At 51.4% G+C, this 16,393-nt stretch overlaps 2 protein-coding genes across 6 annotated transcripts in view; one reads left to right on the plus strand and one right to left on the minus strand.

The window, feature by feature from the left end:
* The window catches only part of CREB1 (cAMP responsive element binding protein 1), an 80,927-nt gene extending 65,596 nt beyond the window's left edge, over positions 1 to 15,331 (minus strand). For both annotated transcript variants that reach the window (XM_067000032.1, XM_048047142.2), the window contains exons 1-2: positions 13,979 to 15,331; positions 12,810 to 12,960 (exon numbers count right to left, since the gene is read on the minus strand). The gene's annotated coding sequence lies outside the window, so the exon portion shown is untranslated. The remainder of the gene's footprint in view (positions 1 to 12,809; positions 12,961 to 13,978) is intronic.
* Positions 15,332 to 16,025: 694 nt separating this feature from the next.
* KLF7 (KLF transcription factor 7) overlaps positions 16,026 to 16,393 on the plus strand; it is a 62,859-nt gene continuing 62,491 nt past the window's right edge. For all 4 annotated transcript variants that reach the window (XR_010832200.1, XM_066999135.1, XM_066999136.1 and 1 more), the window contains exon 1: positions 16,026 to 16,190. Coding sequence is in view for 3 of the 4 variants with exons in the window: in XM_066999135.1 (XP_066855236.1) it covers positions 16,089 to 16,190 (102 nt within the window). In the remaining variant the exon portion in view is untranslated. The remainder of the gene's footprint in view (positions 16,191 to 16,393) is intronic.

A 16,393-nucleotide genomic window follows, 5' to 3' on the forward strand; every position in this document is an offset into this window, starting at 1 on the left:
ATGCGCTTCCCTCTGCTGTGCATGATGGATGCAAGGGGTTTCTTGTTCTGGGAAGAAACCCTGTTATTTCCACAGAGAAAACGCCCAGGGGACCACGCTGTGTGCTCCGGGAAGATGCCCTCTGCTCCTGCCCTCAGTGCCCAGCTCAGAGCGGCCTTGCAAAAAGTCCCAGATGCTGAGAGCTGAAATCCTTCCCCTGTCTGAAGCTGAGCTCAGCAATGGGACGGGCTCCAGGGCGCATGGACAAGGGTTGGAGGTTTCCAAGGGGATGCTCCAGCTCCTGCAGGTTTCCCAGCCACCAGCTGCACTTCTCTGCTTGATAATTGAAGCAAACTCCCCAGCCCAGGGCGAAGGCACTAATTGCAAACAAACACCGCCTCCGTCAGAGCAGCTCCTGGGCAGGGGAACAGAAACTGGGAGTCTGCAGGCAGAAGGGCTGGTGCTGGCACGTGGCCATCGGGACAAGCAGCGCAGTGCTGTCAGGACAAGGGGCTGTGCCGGGGCAACTTTTTGGGGTTCCTCCTTTTCCTGTGCACTGCTCGCAAATTGCTGAGATGTGTCCGGCTGTGCCTGGCCTCTCCCCACCAGCAGGGGCTTCGTTTGTTCATGGGCTGGAACCCACCAGGCGAGCAGGGGACGGATCCGGCACGGCTGGCCGGCCACGGGGAAGGACGGCATCGTCACCATGCCGGGGGAAACGCTCAGCCCACTTATCCTTCGACACGCACCTACAATTTTCCCTTTCAATCTCGCTCCAATCCGGCTGCTCCCCCATGAGTTACTAATATAGAGCACACAACGGGGCTTCTCCCCACCTGGCCTATCCTCATCTATTTGACTAATTAGCTCGGTTTCACTTGGGGGGGGGGGGTTGGGGGAAGAAGGGATGAAAGGGAAGGGAGGAGGGATCCTGTCCAAAATCTGCCTTTCTGGCCCCAGCTCTAATGCTGTATCCAATGCCCTGCAAAACTGGGGGGCACGCTGGCCCCTTCCCTCCCGCCCTCCCAAAACACCTGCCCACGGCAGCAGCAGGTGTTTCAGCAATAGTGCCCCTGCCCTGGGGAAATCACAGCTCCCAGCCAGCCAGCGAGGCGCAGCAGAGCAAACAGCAGAGGTTTCAGATTTGTTTTCCTCCTGCCCCCTCCCGCAGCCTGTCCCTGGGGTGGGTCAGGCACAGACGAGGGGTTTTGGGGTGCATCATCCCCTGGGGGGCAGCCCCCAGCACCAAAAATATCCACAGCCGGACCTGCGTCATGTGAGCAGCTTTATGAGTCCTTCGGCGGGGAACGAGTGGTTAACTACCATGTGCCACTGCTGTTAACCTCTGCAAATAAGTCTAATTATCGCAGATTAATGAACAGAGCACAGGCACATCCGACAAGCCGTCGCTGAGGGTCTTGCAGGGCCACATTTCATTATCTTGCTGCGCACCGCCACCCCGCCGCCCCCACGCTGTGCTCGAGCGGGTCCCTGCGAAAGTCGGCCTGGCTGCCCCCAGGCTGCTGCACCCATGCAGGAGCCCCCAGCCCCGGCAGTGCATGGGCTGCTGCCAGCAGTGCTGCTTTGTGCTGTCCCTTGCTGAGAAATGGGAGGAATTCAGCAAGATCAAATTTTGAATACAAGGTTTGTATTTTCTGCCCTTCAGCGCGTGTTATCCATCTCCTCTTCTGGATCTAATGGAAAGGGAGATGCCACTTCTGCCTGGAGCCATCCGGCCACACCAAGCAACTGGATTCAATATGTGTGATTGCAAATACCTGGCTGAAAAATGGGATGCGCACAGACAAAAGCAGAGGGATGCCAGCACTTTGGCAGCACTGCCAAGGCAGAATGGGAACTCCTTTTTGCAGGCTGAAGACCTAGATGGGTGCAGGCATGGTCCTACAAGGACACTCACACTTCAAGGCCATCTCCTCCCATAGTTTTATCAGTAGCCCTGTGATATTTAGGTTTTGCTTTCCCTAGAGACCCAGGCTCCTGCAGGCCAAGAATCGTCTGAGAGTCTCCTGTTTCCTCTGGGAAAGAAAAAACAAAAAGCTAAAGCATGAAGTTAACTCTTGTGGTTGCTGGAAAAAGCTCAAATGAGTCTCACAGACTAAGAAAGCAGACAAAGGAAAAAGAGAACACACTTCCTGGTATTTAAAAACACAAAAAAACCACAATCTTAAGAGAGCCCTGTGACGAGGAAGGCTGGAGTCCTGACACTCATACGCTGGGGGCCAGTGCAGCAGCACCCCAGCACTGCTTGACAGAACAGAGCTGCAAGATCGGGCCCAAAGAGGCAGAAACATCAGATGCCAGGGGGTGGTACGGGATGTAGTCTCAAAGAGAGCAGCATTAATAAATTACAAGATTTTACGACCATGTCAGGAAAGCTTACACTTCCAGGATCAAAATAAACAACATTTTTTTTTTTTTGATATTCTGGCTTATTTTCAGCAGTTGCTGAAGGGTTGAAGCTTTGTTACGGATGCTTACCCAGCAATCAAAAGTATCCTTTCAGATTTGAACCAATTATCCCACACTCACCTCGATGAGCATCACCACCATGTGCTGCTGTACCAAGGCTCCTGTGCCAGCAAATCGATGGAGCCTCTGCTCGTTACCCAGCTGAATTTAAAAAGTTGCCACCCCATCTTCCCATGCTCTGAAGTCAGGAGGGATTTGCCTGCAGAGAAAGGAAATCCACGCCCGGGGACACGCTGCCATTGCAACCGGCGCCTTATGGCCCCGCAGAAGAGCTCTAGCAGCCTCAGCTGTGCTGGATTGAACACTTCCCATCGTCTCCCTCGTGGAGATTTCGCTGCTGAACAGCACAAAAACGTCTCCGGCCGTGCTTTGCGCTCCGACACGCTGCTGCATGGAAAAAAACGGCAGATGCAGAGGAAGCTGAATGGGCAAATGAATGTTAAAATAATTGGAGCCACCATTTCCGACTTGATGAATATGTTGCTCAAATTACAGCTCTGCCTTGCAAACAAAACAAAACAAAAACCCCAATGAATGTAACATTAATTTAATAATAGCGAAAGTTGTAAATAATGTAACACTCATTTAAATGGTTGCTCATGCAAGATCTCTTGAGAGGAGTGTAAGGGACGCTGTAGTTTTGGGGACGGGATGACACGTTCTGTAAAATGCAGTCTTTTATTCTTCGTCCCCTAGGAGCTGAGGGGGGCAGAGGTGCTGGCAGCAGCCCCCAGCCCTGCCCTGAGCCCTGGGGACCCACCTCCTGCTGCAGCACCACCAGGCCAGGGGGCAGCTTTGCTGCACCTATCTGTGAACAAATAGCGTATGCTTTTCCTCCCGCTGCGATCAATGCGACCATTCCCACAAGCCTTGCGTACAAAGCCCTCAGTACCCCATTTCTCTCCTCCTCCTCCACGCTGCACACAATTAAGGTAAAATCCTGCTATTTTGTGTTTCCCAATATACCAAACATGCTTTACTTGTCTAACATACAACACATTTAATGCACCAAACGCTGTCTCCAATTCACAACAATTACGGCGAAATTGCCTTGCTCTATTTACTTAAGGAAGCGATCTGTTGGCTTACAGCACGCTCTGCCCCACGCATTGGCAAACCCACATGCAGAACAATTTCTTGCAAGGAAGCCCCCTTCCTTCTGCACACATCTGTGGGACAGCGGGGAAGGCCAGCACTCAGATGAGCCATCCGAGCCGATCGGTGACAGCCACTGCGGGCACAGGATGCTGCTACAGACAGCAGCAAAGCCCACAGCGGCTGCAGCCTCCCACAGGTCACATCCTCTGCGGGCAAGCTTCTCTCCGGGGCCTGACCTTCCCCTTCCTTTTCTTTTCCCTTTTTTCAGCTGTGCTGCGGGTTAAAGGCCATTTGTTTGGAAAGCTGCATGTCTTTCCCGGGACTGTCTCCCACCTCATGGGCATCCCCTGGGGCAGCACTGATGCATCCCCCACGTCCCTCCTCCCTCTGCTTTGGCATCTATTCAAATACTTCTCTCCTTCACCCTCCACCACGAGGTGGAATTGAATTCATGGAAAAACAAGAAATGCCATCCAGGGCTAAGCTCATAATTGCCATCAAACCCAGAGAAAAACAGAACAGAGACATTCGATCCGATTCTTTGTCCCTTCCATTTTTTAAAGTTGCCCTTTTTTTTCTTTCTTTTTTTTTTTTTTCTTTTTAAACTGCTGTAACAGCCTATTACCAGCATCTACAACTTCCTTTCACCAAGGACCTCTGGGTTTTTCCCTGCCTGCTTCCTCTGCTTTATTTATTGACATATTCAATAATTCAGAGAAATCTTATTTTAAATGCACAGGGCAGAACTCGCCCCCAGGTTTAAAAAACAAATCCTGTCACGTTTGGCAAACAGCTACACACAGAAGGCAGACATCAAACATATATATATATCCAAATATGCAAATTCAAAGAATCAATGAATACGGCATATTCTTTATGTTCATTTTTCATCCGGAAATAAAGGCTGGCGCACAACATCGGCATAACACTGCTGAATCGATGTCCTTGCGGTAAGGAGCATCCTACAAAACGTGCCCCGTGAATAAGCTTTCCTCCCTCAGCAAAGGTCAGCCTGCTGCCACGGGGACTGCTCCTATACGACCAAAAATGCTCCACGGAGAACTGATCAGCAGCGCCGGGCTCTAACCTAACGCGACTTCCTCCTCCTTCCAGGCATCATTTCCGTGCTGGCTGAGGAAAGCCCCAAGGTACAGTGCGCTGAGCACAACTCCCAGCCCACCGAAGCGTGCCCTGCTCCAAGACCTCGCTGGGCTGGGGCATGCAGGGCTGAAGCCTGCGGGTGGACGCCTGGCACTCACTTGCCCTCCGATCTGTATTGATCCTCCGCAGTAAATTTATTCTGCTCCTCTATGCTATTTGGAAGGTTACCGCTCCCTTTTTGCCGCCTGGAGTGTATTTATTTTTCACCTCTCCCGTGCCCAGCACATCGCACAGCCTCACAGTTGACCAGCTCCCTCCAGCCATCACCTGCCATGTAATTGCCATGCTTTGTTTATAGATAATCGAGAAAGAAATGTAAACGCTCAGAGATGATTAAGATATACACAGCTGGTGTCACCAGAAACTGGGAAAAATGAGTATCAAGGATGCATGAGAGTAGCCTGTGCTGCTTCACAGTGACTCATCTACGAGCGTTACCCTCCGCACGATGCCAAAGGCAAAGAGGCTGCATTGCAAAACCGCTGGTTTGTGCCTCTGGGATTTTTTCATACATTATCATTTTCATCTCGCTGCTGTCAGTTCGACAATAAATGTGTACATCAATACAGTAGTGGCAAGCAGGAGTCTGTTTTGAAGAGACGTTGGCATTGTCTTATAAATGTCAGCAGCTGAACAGCACAGGGCTCCGTCACCTGCTACCGCTTCTAGCGCTTCCCTTTTATTAAAAATACATATTGACAATAAAAGCTCCGGCTAAAAAAAAAAAGCCCCTCCCTCAGCAGAAAGACCTTGCTCTGCTCGTCTTGGAAAATCTTTAAAACGTGCCCTGAGAAGTGACCTTACACATCTTCCCACCTCCTGTGTGCGCCACTGAAGTACGCTTTTAGAATCCGGCCGTAAAAAAGGAGGCTCCTGCAAGCATTTGGATAGCAGGGCTCCTTGGAGACTCCGTAGGAGCAAACATTGGAGCTTTCCCAACTGCTGCACGTTGTCCAACCCACCCCGTGCCCATCCTGCAAGGCTGTAGCTGCAGCAGCGCCGTGTGGGCAGGAGCAGGACCAGAGCTATTCGTCAGGGCTTTCATTTCCCTACCTGGGCACAGACAGCAAAGAGGCATCAGAGGCCAGGAGCCGGGCACGTCTGGAGGGGATTTATCACACCTGGGTCAAGCGCCACAGATGGCACTGGTGTAGTTTTGCTATGACAGCAGTTTAAATGATTTTTTTCTTTTGGGCATTTTTTTAAATTGAAAATTACTTTTCAAAGTGGGAAACCCTTTCATTTCTAAGCAACACAGGAGAGAGAATTAAATTTCAAAAGCACTCTATGAAACAAAGGGGCTTTATTTTAACAGTCACTGTCTACAACCTTAGTATTTGAGTTTGGCTCTTTTTCACTTCTTCTTTTACCAGGCAGCTTGGGGAAAGAGCGCTAGTGATATTTTAGGAGAAATGCTCACTGTACACAGCACACAGAGTGCTCAGACTCACTCCTATCTCAGGTGCACAGTGGAGATGCTGTTAAGCAGACAGCAGTTGTGTCTTCAGCTTACACCTGTTCACACCTCTGTAACAAGGAACAGAAAGCTGCAAGCCCCAACTCCTTTGCAGAAATTCCAAGGAAAATACTTTGCTCAGAAAAACAGAAATGTAAACACCGCCACATAAACGCCAATCACCGCGAATCTGAAACATTGGCCATTTCTAAACTATCTGACTGCAAGTCAAATTGTTTTATGGTTAGAGGAGTGTTTAATACACTATGAACAGTTTAAAGTTAGCATTTCGTATTCAGAGTGATTAATGGCACCATATTGTATTTCAATTACTATGAGATACTTCCCCGTAATAAACGATGGCAATAATATTCACATTAAGTCAATAAAAAGCATCTTCAAAGCGTGATGTATAAGTGCCATTATCGCAGCGTGATTTGGAAGCATCACACAACAAGTTAGCAGCACCGATAACAGAGTCCCGGCACCCAGAGGTAGGCGCTGGTCCCGACGCCCTTGGAGTTCAGCCGGGCGGTCGTCTCTCCCTTCCTGACCACCAGACCTCACATCCATGTGCCTTCAGCATCTCATGAGAGAAGCGCCAGGCCGAGGTACTGCTTGCGACAGCAAGATGCCATCACTTCTGGGTACAGCTTCATAATCACCAGGCTGGGAGCTGATGAGCTGGGGACGGCGAACACGAACATCTTCGAGTCGCTTCCTACGCGCTGCAGCCAGCACGAGCTACACGACAGGTCACGCAACGGCCCTTCATCCTATCTTCTTCCACACGAAACCTCATTAACTGGAAAGGGAAATTATTGCTGCCCAGATTGTTTTAACCTGCTTGCTTGCTTTTTAATTGCTAGCACTGATTTAACTCAAGTGCTCAAGAGCATACTGACTGGCAACAGAGCTGCTTTCCACAGCCTCACACCCCAGAACATAGCTGCATTCCCCATTAAGAAGTGAAAATTTAAAAAACAGTGTTTGTTTTTTTTTTTTTTGATTCAGAAACAAGAAAATATTTAATTTTAACAAACAGTGAATCGTTTTGTCTTGGCACCTTAATTTCATTTCACTAAAATAAGAAGACACTTGGTTTAGATGTCAAAACAAAACAGTATACATCAATATTAGGTATGGTATTAAATATCATCTAAAGATAATGATAAATTAATAGCTTATGAACAGTATATTTCTAGTTAGTAGAAAATGGAATAAAATGAGCAGGTGGAAGTAAAACATTTTTACATCACAAAAATGACAATTTTGTCTCTATCAAAACAAGACATTTTGACATTAATGAAACAAAACAGGAAAGCCCAAATGATTCACTTTGACTTTCCTGTTGAAAATTATGTTCAAATTGATACGTTCTCATGAAACGCTTCAATTTCAAAGAAAAAGCTGCATGTTCTGATGAAAATTCACTTCTGCTGGAAACCTTTGCATCCAGTTCTGCTGAGGAGCTGGGAGAGAAGGTCCTTATGGTCACACGTTGGCATCTCTGCCCCTCTGGTGAGGGATTCGGACCCCCTGCCCAAGAGCACACACTCCCTCTGCTCAGGACAGTCCTGTTTCTGAGGTGAAAAGCAAGCAGCTTGTCTCCTCACTCCACAAAAACCATGGCTCACCCTTTAATGCCAAGAAACCCCAATAAACGACGAGCAATGCACCAGTAATAGCGGTACTTCAGAGAACTCTAAGAAGCATTTAAAAGAAGAGAAATACATATTTTTCTTTGCGGGTCAGCTTTAATGCATCCAGCACAGGGATCACAGGAGAGCATGAGAATCTCGGAGGGAGCCATTATCTGTAGATCACTGCCACAGCAGAACATAAAGGCCTCTCCTGAGCTATTAGAGGCAATTGTTTCAATAAGCATTCGTCCTGCAATCAATGCCAAGAAAAACGGTAATGCCCTTTCAGACTCCCTCTGGTCTAGTGGGGAAGGGGTGGCCCTGGGGGTGGGGACAGGTCCCCAGGGACGTGCTGCTGCCCTCTCCACGATGCCCTGGCTGGAGCTTGGGGCCTGAGCAAGGCCTGCTCCTGCCTGGGGCCATCTGGGTACCTTTGGCACGGTTCAAAGGGTTGTGCCAGCGGTGACGGCTCCCTCCCTCCACAGGGACTGCGGCAACTCCACCCTCACACGTCGGTCATCTAAAGCAGGAGCAACACGTGCAGGAAAAATAGAGGCGCCGTGCACCCTGATGCACGCTCTGTCCAAATCCAATATAAAGTGAAAGTTACTGGTGGAAAACAAGGAAACCTTCACAGTTTATCAGTCCTACACAATTAATGCTCGTAATATAAGTTACCAATAGTATGCAGCTCTTCTACACAAATCAAACTTGTGCTACCTACTGCGCAGCTGAGACGGAGGCTGAAGTAGCAGTAAAACACAGGCTGAGTGTCCAGGTCAAATCAGGCTATGCCCTGACCATATAAAACTTGGAGAAGCGAGAAGCAGCATTATTCATTTCTTTAAACACATGTTCCTACTTAAGTCAATGGGAAACTTGCCATTGACTTCAAAGCAAACCGGAGCAAGCTCCTGCAGCAGTGGCTCTCTTTAAGGAGGATGACTGTGCATCCCCAGTTTTGGCACAGGGCTCACAGCCCTGCCCGTTTATAAAGTCACGGTCACGCTTAACACTGCAAAAGCTGGGGGACGTTTTCTGCAGGAATATTCCGCTCAAATTCATCATGGCAACTGATGGACAACATACCCAAACGTGCACAGAATTCAACAGGTTCATAAAAATGATTAAAAATACATGCACGAAAAGGGGGAAGTCACCACTTCTCGCCACAGGAAGACAACACCTGAAAAATGCAAGAGGGCAGAGGTTCAGCCCCTGCATTTGTGCTCCCCAGTTGGCTCCAGTAAGCCCCGGCAGCGCAGGGTGGAGGAGCCAGAGGTTGGCGAGCTGGTGGCTGAGGTTGTTCCAAGGTACCACCGTATGTCACCTCGTGTGACGTCCGGGCCTTTCGCTGTGTCCAGGCCATGCAAGCCCTTTTGACTGCCCTGTCAGAACCCCAATGATGTCTTTCTGTGTTGCCATGGAAAAAAGTGATGTCAGAGGCAGCCGGCGTTCGCCTGCTTCCAGGAATCTGCAAGAGTTTCTGGAGAGATGCACATCTCTCTCGCTCCTTCGCTCTTCCAAGGCTCTGCCTCTCAGTTTCTTAACTCTTGGCTTCAGAAATCAGCACAAATCCACCACACGCAACTGGCACCTGCCTTTGGCTGTACAGAGCTCCGTCAGGAAGGATTACGCCCAGCATCTTCACCCTCAGCTACCCATAAACCAGCTCTCAAGGCAGGGGACTGCAAAACAAGGCTCAGATCTCCTCAGCTGCCACTGATCACCTGTATCACCTCTTGCTTTCTTTCCTCAGAAAGAACAACCTCCCAGCTCACCTTCTGCAGGTATTTACCTCCCATTACAGAGAAGAGAAGCTATGCTGGTGCCCTCCATTTTATAAAACAATTTCCCCCACCCCTTATAAAACAATCTCATAGCATTCCCCGTGGCTTTAATAATAATAACCAATTACTCACTGGTGGCAGCAATTGCTACGGGTAGAAAGGGCAGGGATGACAAACTGCTGACTACCCTGCTGAGCACTGCCCTGGAGGAAACGACAGCTCAGCAGAGCTCTCGTCTCATGAATCGACGCGGGGAGCCAGGAGTTTTCTCCCATCACAGAGGGCTCCGAGGGAGCAGGTACAGCAGATACAGGCCAGTCCCTGGGCATTAATCTGCCATTTGAGAGGAGCCAGGTTTATTCTGGGATCTGACTCAGTTTGTGACTTTGGACAAAGCTTTGTCTTTCTTGCATTTAACCCATGAGCTCTCGTATTGTGCAACCAATGCCCCAGGATCAGTGCTGCTGCCTTTCTACCAGCAGCCAGGTATCCATCTGACCTGACTCCTTGTGCGACATGGGCCAAACGGGTATGAGATGCTCAGCAGAGCCCCATTGATCCTCAAGGGAAATCAAAGCAAAGGAACAAAAAGCACGGTGGAAGACAGGCCAAGGACAGGCTCTCCCTCTAAGCAGTATCCTTCCACTTCCTTTTCAGCAGCCCACAGTTGCCTGGCTGGTGAGGGCTGAGCCCCAAGAAGAACTTGGCTGTGAGCAATTCTTCTTACGGACCATGGCTGCAGGGCCTCGGTCAAAGGTCTCTCTTAGTGCTGAGAGATGGAAAACTGTGGGAAGCACAACTGGTGTTGGGATGGGAAGGGGCTGCCCAAGGGAAGAACCATTTCTGCCTCGTTTCATTCAACACCAGTCCCCAAAGAGATGCTCTTTAGGGGGAGAAATGCTGCCATACTCAGGTGATGTCGAGCCATGAGCCCAACCAACGAACCAGAGCAGGAAATCTGGCCTGGAGTTGAGCTGGGCTCTGGTCCTCACTGTTTGTACAAGGCTTGGTTGCTGTTGTGAGGCGCATGCAGGTGCCAAGCCAGGCATTTTGTTCTTTGTGCACAGGAACAGCTGCAGCACCTGCCTGCACCCAGCACGACCCGCTCTGACAAGCGAGCTCGGAGCCTTGATCTTCATTCCCTGCACTCAGGCATTTCCTCGTTAATTCACACATCCACGCTTTACTGAGAGCCACATCTTCAGCAGCTTTTTGTAAGGAACGGGACTAGAGAGAAACCCCAAGAGGCTGTGAAAACAGCACAGTAAGAGAGTCTCACAGCTTCCAGCTGAAGACAAGCTTTGCTTTGAATGCATTGCATTTCTTTCATCTGTGACAAGACTAGAAAGAAAAAAACAGCAATGCTGCTGTAACCCCTGCTTTCTGGACAGCCTTCTCCTTTGCATAGACACCAACTGGCACAGGTATTCCCTGCAGTGCCACCAAAGAGCCACGCACAGCAAGCCCCCCGTGCTGGATGTGCTACCTGTGCTGCAATGCCAGCTCTTCTAAAAAGAGCTCTTGCTGGCTACAGCAAATACAAACCAACACTTTGTCCAGAGTAATGTGCGTAATAACACAAGCCAGTCCCCGGTTACCAGCTGCTGAACCATTCAAGTATCCTTCTGTTTTATTGTAAGGTTTCCTATACATTTCCTGAGTGTAATCCAGCTCAGTCATTAAAAGGCCACCAGCCCGGAGATTCCACGCACAAACGCGTCTCCCTCATGTCTGGTAACAGCCGCACAGCAACTCCCATGGCACCATTTTGTATTTTCACATTGCAGTGTGCAGCAGGGGACAAGAAGCCACAGCCTCTGCCCAGGGCTGGCACTTCTTCCCACCCAAGGTGTGAGGGAATGTCCTGCTGCCCTCGGCAGGACCATCAAGACAACCAAGCCACCACTACACAGGAACCCACCCCACCACACTTCCAAGCACACTTCCCTGGGCTGAGGACCACCTTTTCCTTCACGCCTAGCACAAAGGGACCCTATTCCCAGGCCACTCTTTTGGCAGCATTGCTGCACTGCCAGCAACAGTGGCCCAGAAGGGTCTTCAAAGGGGATGCATCAGTTGAAAGCTGTAAGAGCCCAGCCTGAGCAGACATCCAAAACTCAGAGGTCTTCCTTGCAGCTCATTATTATTTATTATTTGTACTGTAGAAGTACCTGAGAGCCTACTAATATGATCAGAGACTGTTTATGTCAGATGCTGAACACCGGCTGAATAGCAATGATAACTGCCCTTGCAAAGAGGTTCAGGAACACAAAGATCACTTTGGGCAGGAGGCGGAGGTCTCAGCTTTGCATGTGCATGCGCTGACCTTTCTCGTCCCCAGGGGCTGGAAGCAGAGGTACAGCCAGGAACTGAGAACAACTTCACTCCTCTAGTGCCAGTCTACTCTTACATGATTTACAGATTTGTAGCAGAATCTGGAGGACAAGGGGAGTGAGGGGAAGGTTACACAGCCACATCACTTTTCTGAGAAGGACAGACAGGCAGTTAAAGGTTCAGGACTCATACGACAGAAGAATTGGTTAGCTCCAGATGGGTTCAGAGCTCTCAGTAGGACCCAAAGGAATTCACATTTCCTCCCACTAACGCTGTGGTCGTACCTACTACGTGCTGCTGTAAGCTTTGACCCATCACCGTACTGCTCTGTGCACATCTACACTACTCGCCTTTACAGCACTGCTTTACTTTCTTGCTCTGAAAACTGGGAGACAGATTGATATCGATGCAAACAGCCACAGTTCTAAGATATAAGTGATAATAAGAAATACAAAACCTTACAGCATGTGAACCGGCCACAGCAGATGAAGACTCCTTCCCCAAACTGAAAACTCAATTCTGGTAAGTCCTGAGTGTGCTCAGTGTCCTTTCAGGACAATGGGGGCCAAAAGCCTCCAGGTCAGAACCAGATCAGGCCTGTCCAACTATTATCTCAACTTCCCTTAGAGCATCAGACTTTGTTTTTCAGCTCAGCCCAGAGAACTGAGCTAGCTGGGTACCACCTCCCTGCATCTTCCAAACATTTCAGCAAGTCGCAGCAATGATGAAGTTTAGAGCTGTCCTAAAAAAGTCCTTTTACCTTCCAGGTTGTTCTCTTTACCCATTTCACGACAAATTTGTGCTAGGGCTGAAATGCTCATCCTTACACTTCCCACAGGTCCAGCTTTCACCCTTTACCTGAGTGTTGTACAGTCCTTTGTGCCCTTGAGCCCAGCAGCACGGTGGCAGTGCTCCTCCTCCACGTTTGATTGCGTTGCTCTCTGGTGGGTGGCGTGGTTGGGCCAGAGCGGGGAGAGTGGCTATCTGCCAGCAGTAAGGTCAGCACAGCCTGGAAAACAAGAGCATGGTACAAATTGCTTCCATTACCTTTGGGTTAGCACAGGTATATGTTACCCCAGACGCTGAAGCGAGAGTGTTACACCCTGTGTATCACCACATTCATTTTTTGTCCAGACTTTTCTACTTCTGCACAGCAATAACCCCATTCTGCTTTTTCGAGTGACCTCCAAAGCAGAATATCCAAGACAATAAAAATGCAATGTCTGCCTGGAAACCACCCAGGCAAGCGGCCAGATCTGTAGCCCAGCTCTTCACCTCACGGCTCACAGCCAAAATCCTGCCCTCAGACAATTCCTCCTGTAGACAGCCAGAGCAGCAGACCAGCATCTGCTCACCGGATCCGGCCATCAGTTACGGTGCAGCCTGGGCACAGGCAGGGCTCTTTGCTGGGGAAAAGCAGCTGAGCTCCACCAGAGAACAACCTTCACACCGAGGGGGGAAGAGAGGCTGCTCCCACAAGGGCATGCCTTCAGCAGAAAGTTCAAGACGGACTAACAGAAAGATTTTAAGTGACAATTCAAACCAGAGCTACTCGGTGGCAAGCAGACATGACTCTTTATCACAGCAGAGGGGATTCCTGGGCCGTCTGCACACAGTAACTCATAGGTGCACAGATGTGCAACCCAAAATGACCAACCCACAGCTCACGCAGGCCACTTCTCTCACACCTGTGTTAGAGCAAAGGCTTGCCAATCAGAGCGCTAATTAAATAAAAGGGTAGTATGATTAACAAGGCCAGAATTACAGCACCAAAATGTTTTTCAACCACAGGAATCACAGAATTTGAAGATAGAAATGTATGCTTACGTAGCTTGCACCATAAACCTTTATTGCTTTTGTCCTGTTGCCTAGCCGAGGTCAGAAGCAGCCTCTGCATATGCATATGGCCTCATTCTAACAAGCTCTTAAGGAGCAATGCTTTTAGAAGCTTTTTCTGAAACAGGTATTTCTCGTGTAAACCTCTGGGTACAGGAGCTGTGCTACAACACCCAGGCGCTGCTTCTTACCAGCTCTGACCACCTCAGATCAGTTCTCTCCTCCGTCTTCAAGGTGTCCCAGGAACGTGTCACTGTGCCAGCCCGAGGCATGCCTGGAATCGGTAACGACCGCCTGCAGGACCTTCAGCGGCACACGCTGCGCTGACCTTCCCTCTCGCCTTCCCGCTAACATGCGCATTTCCACTTCTGTGGGTGTACTGATGAGAACGATCAGTTTATTATTCACATCCAGTCTCACACCCGGCTCTTCTGCAAAGCTGAAGGTGGGCCTGCTGGAGACAACCGATGGCTCCCGAGGCGAAGGGTGAGAAGCAGGCGTTCCTCCCACGGCCGGCTGCAGGTGAGCTGCCCCCAGACCACCCTGAGCCCTGGCCTAGGGGTCAAAACCATGCATCGACCGCCACCAGCTGCTTCCGTAACGCAAGTGTCCGCACAAAAAGCATTTCTGCACAGCTGAGAACATTTACTTGAAAAAACAGCCTCTGACCAGTCTCTCCCAATTACTGTCTTTTGTAACAGCTCCATTTCCCTCTTCCCCACCACATTTTGACTCCCCAAATGAGGGTGTGGCTCTCACTCTTTTTATGTAAAACAATGTACGAGCGGTGTCACTCAACAGCACCTTGGAGGCTCTGTGGCCTGGTGCAGCCACAGCGTGGGCAGCAGGAGGCTTATTCTCAGAAGCCTTCTTCAAACGCAGCGTTCAAAATTGTTAACATGGGCCCAGTCTTGGAAAAGGCAATTTGTCTTCATCACCAGGAAGGAAAACATACCATGAACTAATTAACGCTGATGAGTCGTGCTGCCTCATATTTTCACATCAATCCGGACGGGACACCTGGGACGAGCCATGAGTGCAGTAGCAGCACTGCACCAATTTGCGCCAGCTGAGGCCAGGCACTCACCGGGCCGCGGGGGGAAGCAGCGGCGAGCACAGGCATCTTGGTTGGTCATGGGGAGCGGGGAGAGCGCGAAGCGACCCCTGTGAACCCCGATGGCCTGGCAGCACCTGCTGGGGGCACACCTGGCCCCGCGGGTGTTGGTAACGATGATGGGTGCCGGACCAGCAGCCTGGCGGCAGGATACGACCGTGGCCACAGGGTTGGTGGCACCACAGGGCAACGAAGACAGGGGATTTATGGCACTACCGAACCCATCTTTCAGACGGCCGCATGCTCCGTGCCCCCTCCGAACACAACGAGCCCAGCGCCACGGCAGCTTTGGGGGCACCACACGCCACAGCGACCACCTGAGGCCGCGCGGCCAGCCCCAACCACAACGCCAAGGGGGCAGCGTCCACGGCCCCTCGCTGCTGAGGGCGCCCCACGCCGCGGAGCGCGGAGCCCCCGCGCCCGTCCTCCGCCGCCCGCCCCCGCCGCGCTCTGCCGCCGCCGCGCGCCCCGCCGCCCCCTTATATAGCGCCCTAAAAATAGCTCGCCGCGCGCCGCCCCGCCAGCCGCGGGCGGGAGGCGGGAGCCGCGCCGCCGCCCAATCCCAAGCCACGCCCCGCCCCTCTCCCCGCGATCCCGCGCCGCCATTGGGCGGCAGTGACTTCAGGCGCGCCTCGGCCCCGCCCCTCCCGCCCCGCCGTTTGCCTTACATGGTCACGCGCGGCCTGAGTGGGCCGCGAGCGGGGGCGGGGCGGGGCGGCGGGGGCGGGGCCTGCGCCTCCGAGGGAACCGGCGCGGGGGGGGCGGGGGGGGGGGGATGCGGGCTCCCGACAATACGGGGGGGGCGCGGGAGCGCGCATGGCCGCGGCGCGGGGCTGCGCGGCGGCGGGCACGAGCACGAGCCCCGGTGCGGCGGCCGCGGGGTGCTCGGTGCTCGGTGCGCGCCCGGCCCCCGGCGCTGAGGGTCCCCCTGCCTCCCTCCCTCCCTCCCTCCCTTCCCCCCCTTTCCTTTTATTTCCCCAAAGTGTGACTGAAACACAACAAAGCCCCGGGGCCGCCGGCTCCACCACCGGCCGCTTTTCCTCCCTTTTTTTTTTTTTTTTTTTAAATTTTTAATTTTTTTTTTTTTTATGCTCGAAACCAGCCCCCCCCCCCCCCCGCCCCCCCCCCCCAGCAGAGCGCACAAACACACACACGGGCAGAGAGCGGGGGCCGTGCTCAGCAGCAGCATGGATGTCCTGGCTAGTTACAGCATATTCCAGGAGCTGCAGCTTGTCCACGACACCGGCTACTTCTCAGCGTTGCCATCCCTGGAGGAGAACTGGCAGCAGGTGAATCCTTTGCATTGCTCGGGAGCCGCCGGGGCGCCCGGTGTCTCGCGGCCGCGTCTCCGCCGTCGTCTCAGTTCTTGTTCCTCGGTTCAGGGTTGGTCGGTTAGTATGGTTTTTTTGTCGGTGTTTTTTTTCTTTTCTTTTTTTTTTGGTTTTGTTATTATTTTTTTTTTTCCGCGTGGGTAGACCGTCAGCTGCCTGGG

The sequence above is a fragment of the Anser cygnoides genome, chromosome 6 (genome assembly GCF_040182565.1).
Source record: "Anser cygnoides isolate HZ-2024a breed goose chromosome 6, Taihu_goose_T2T_genome, whole genome shotgun sequence".
Taxonomy (NCBI): Eukaryota; Metazoa; Chordata; class Aves; order Anseriformes; family Anatidae; genus Anser; species Anser cygnoides.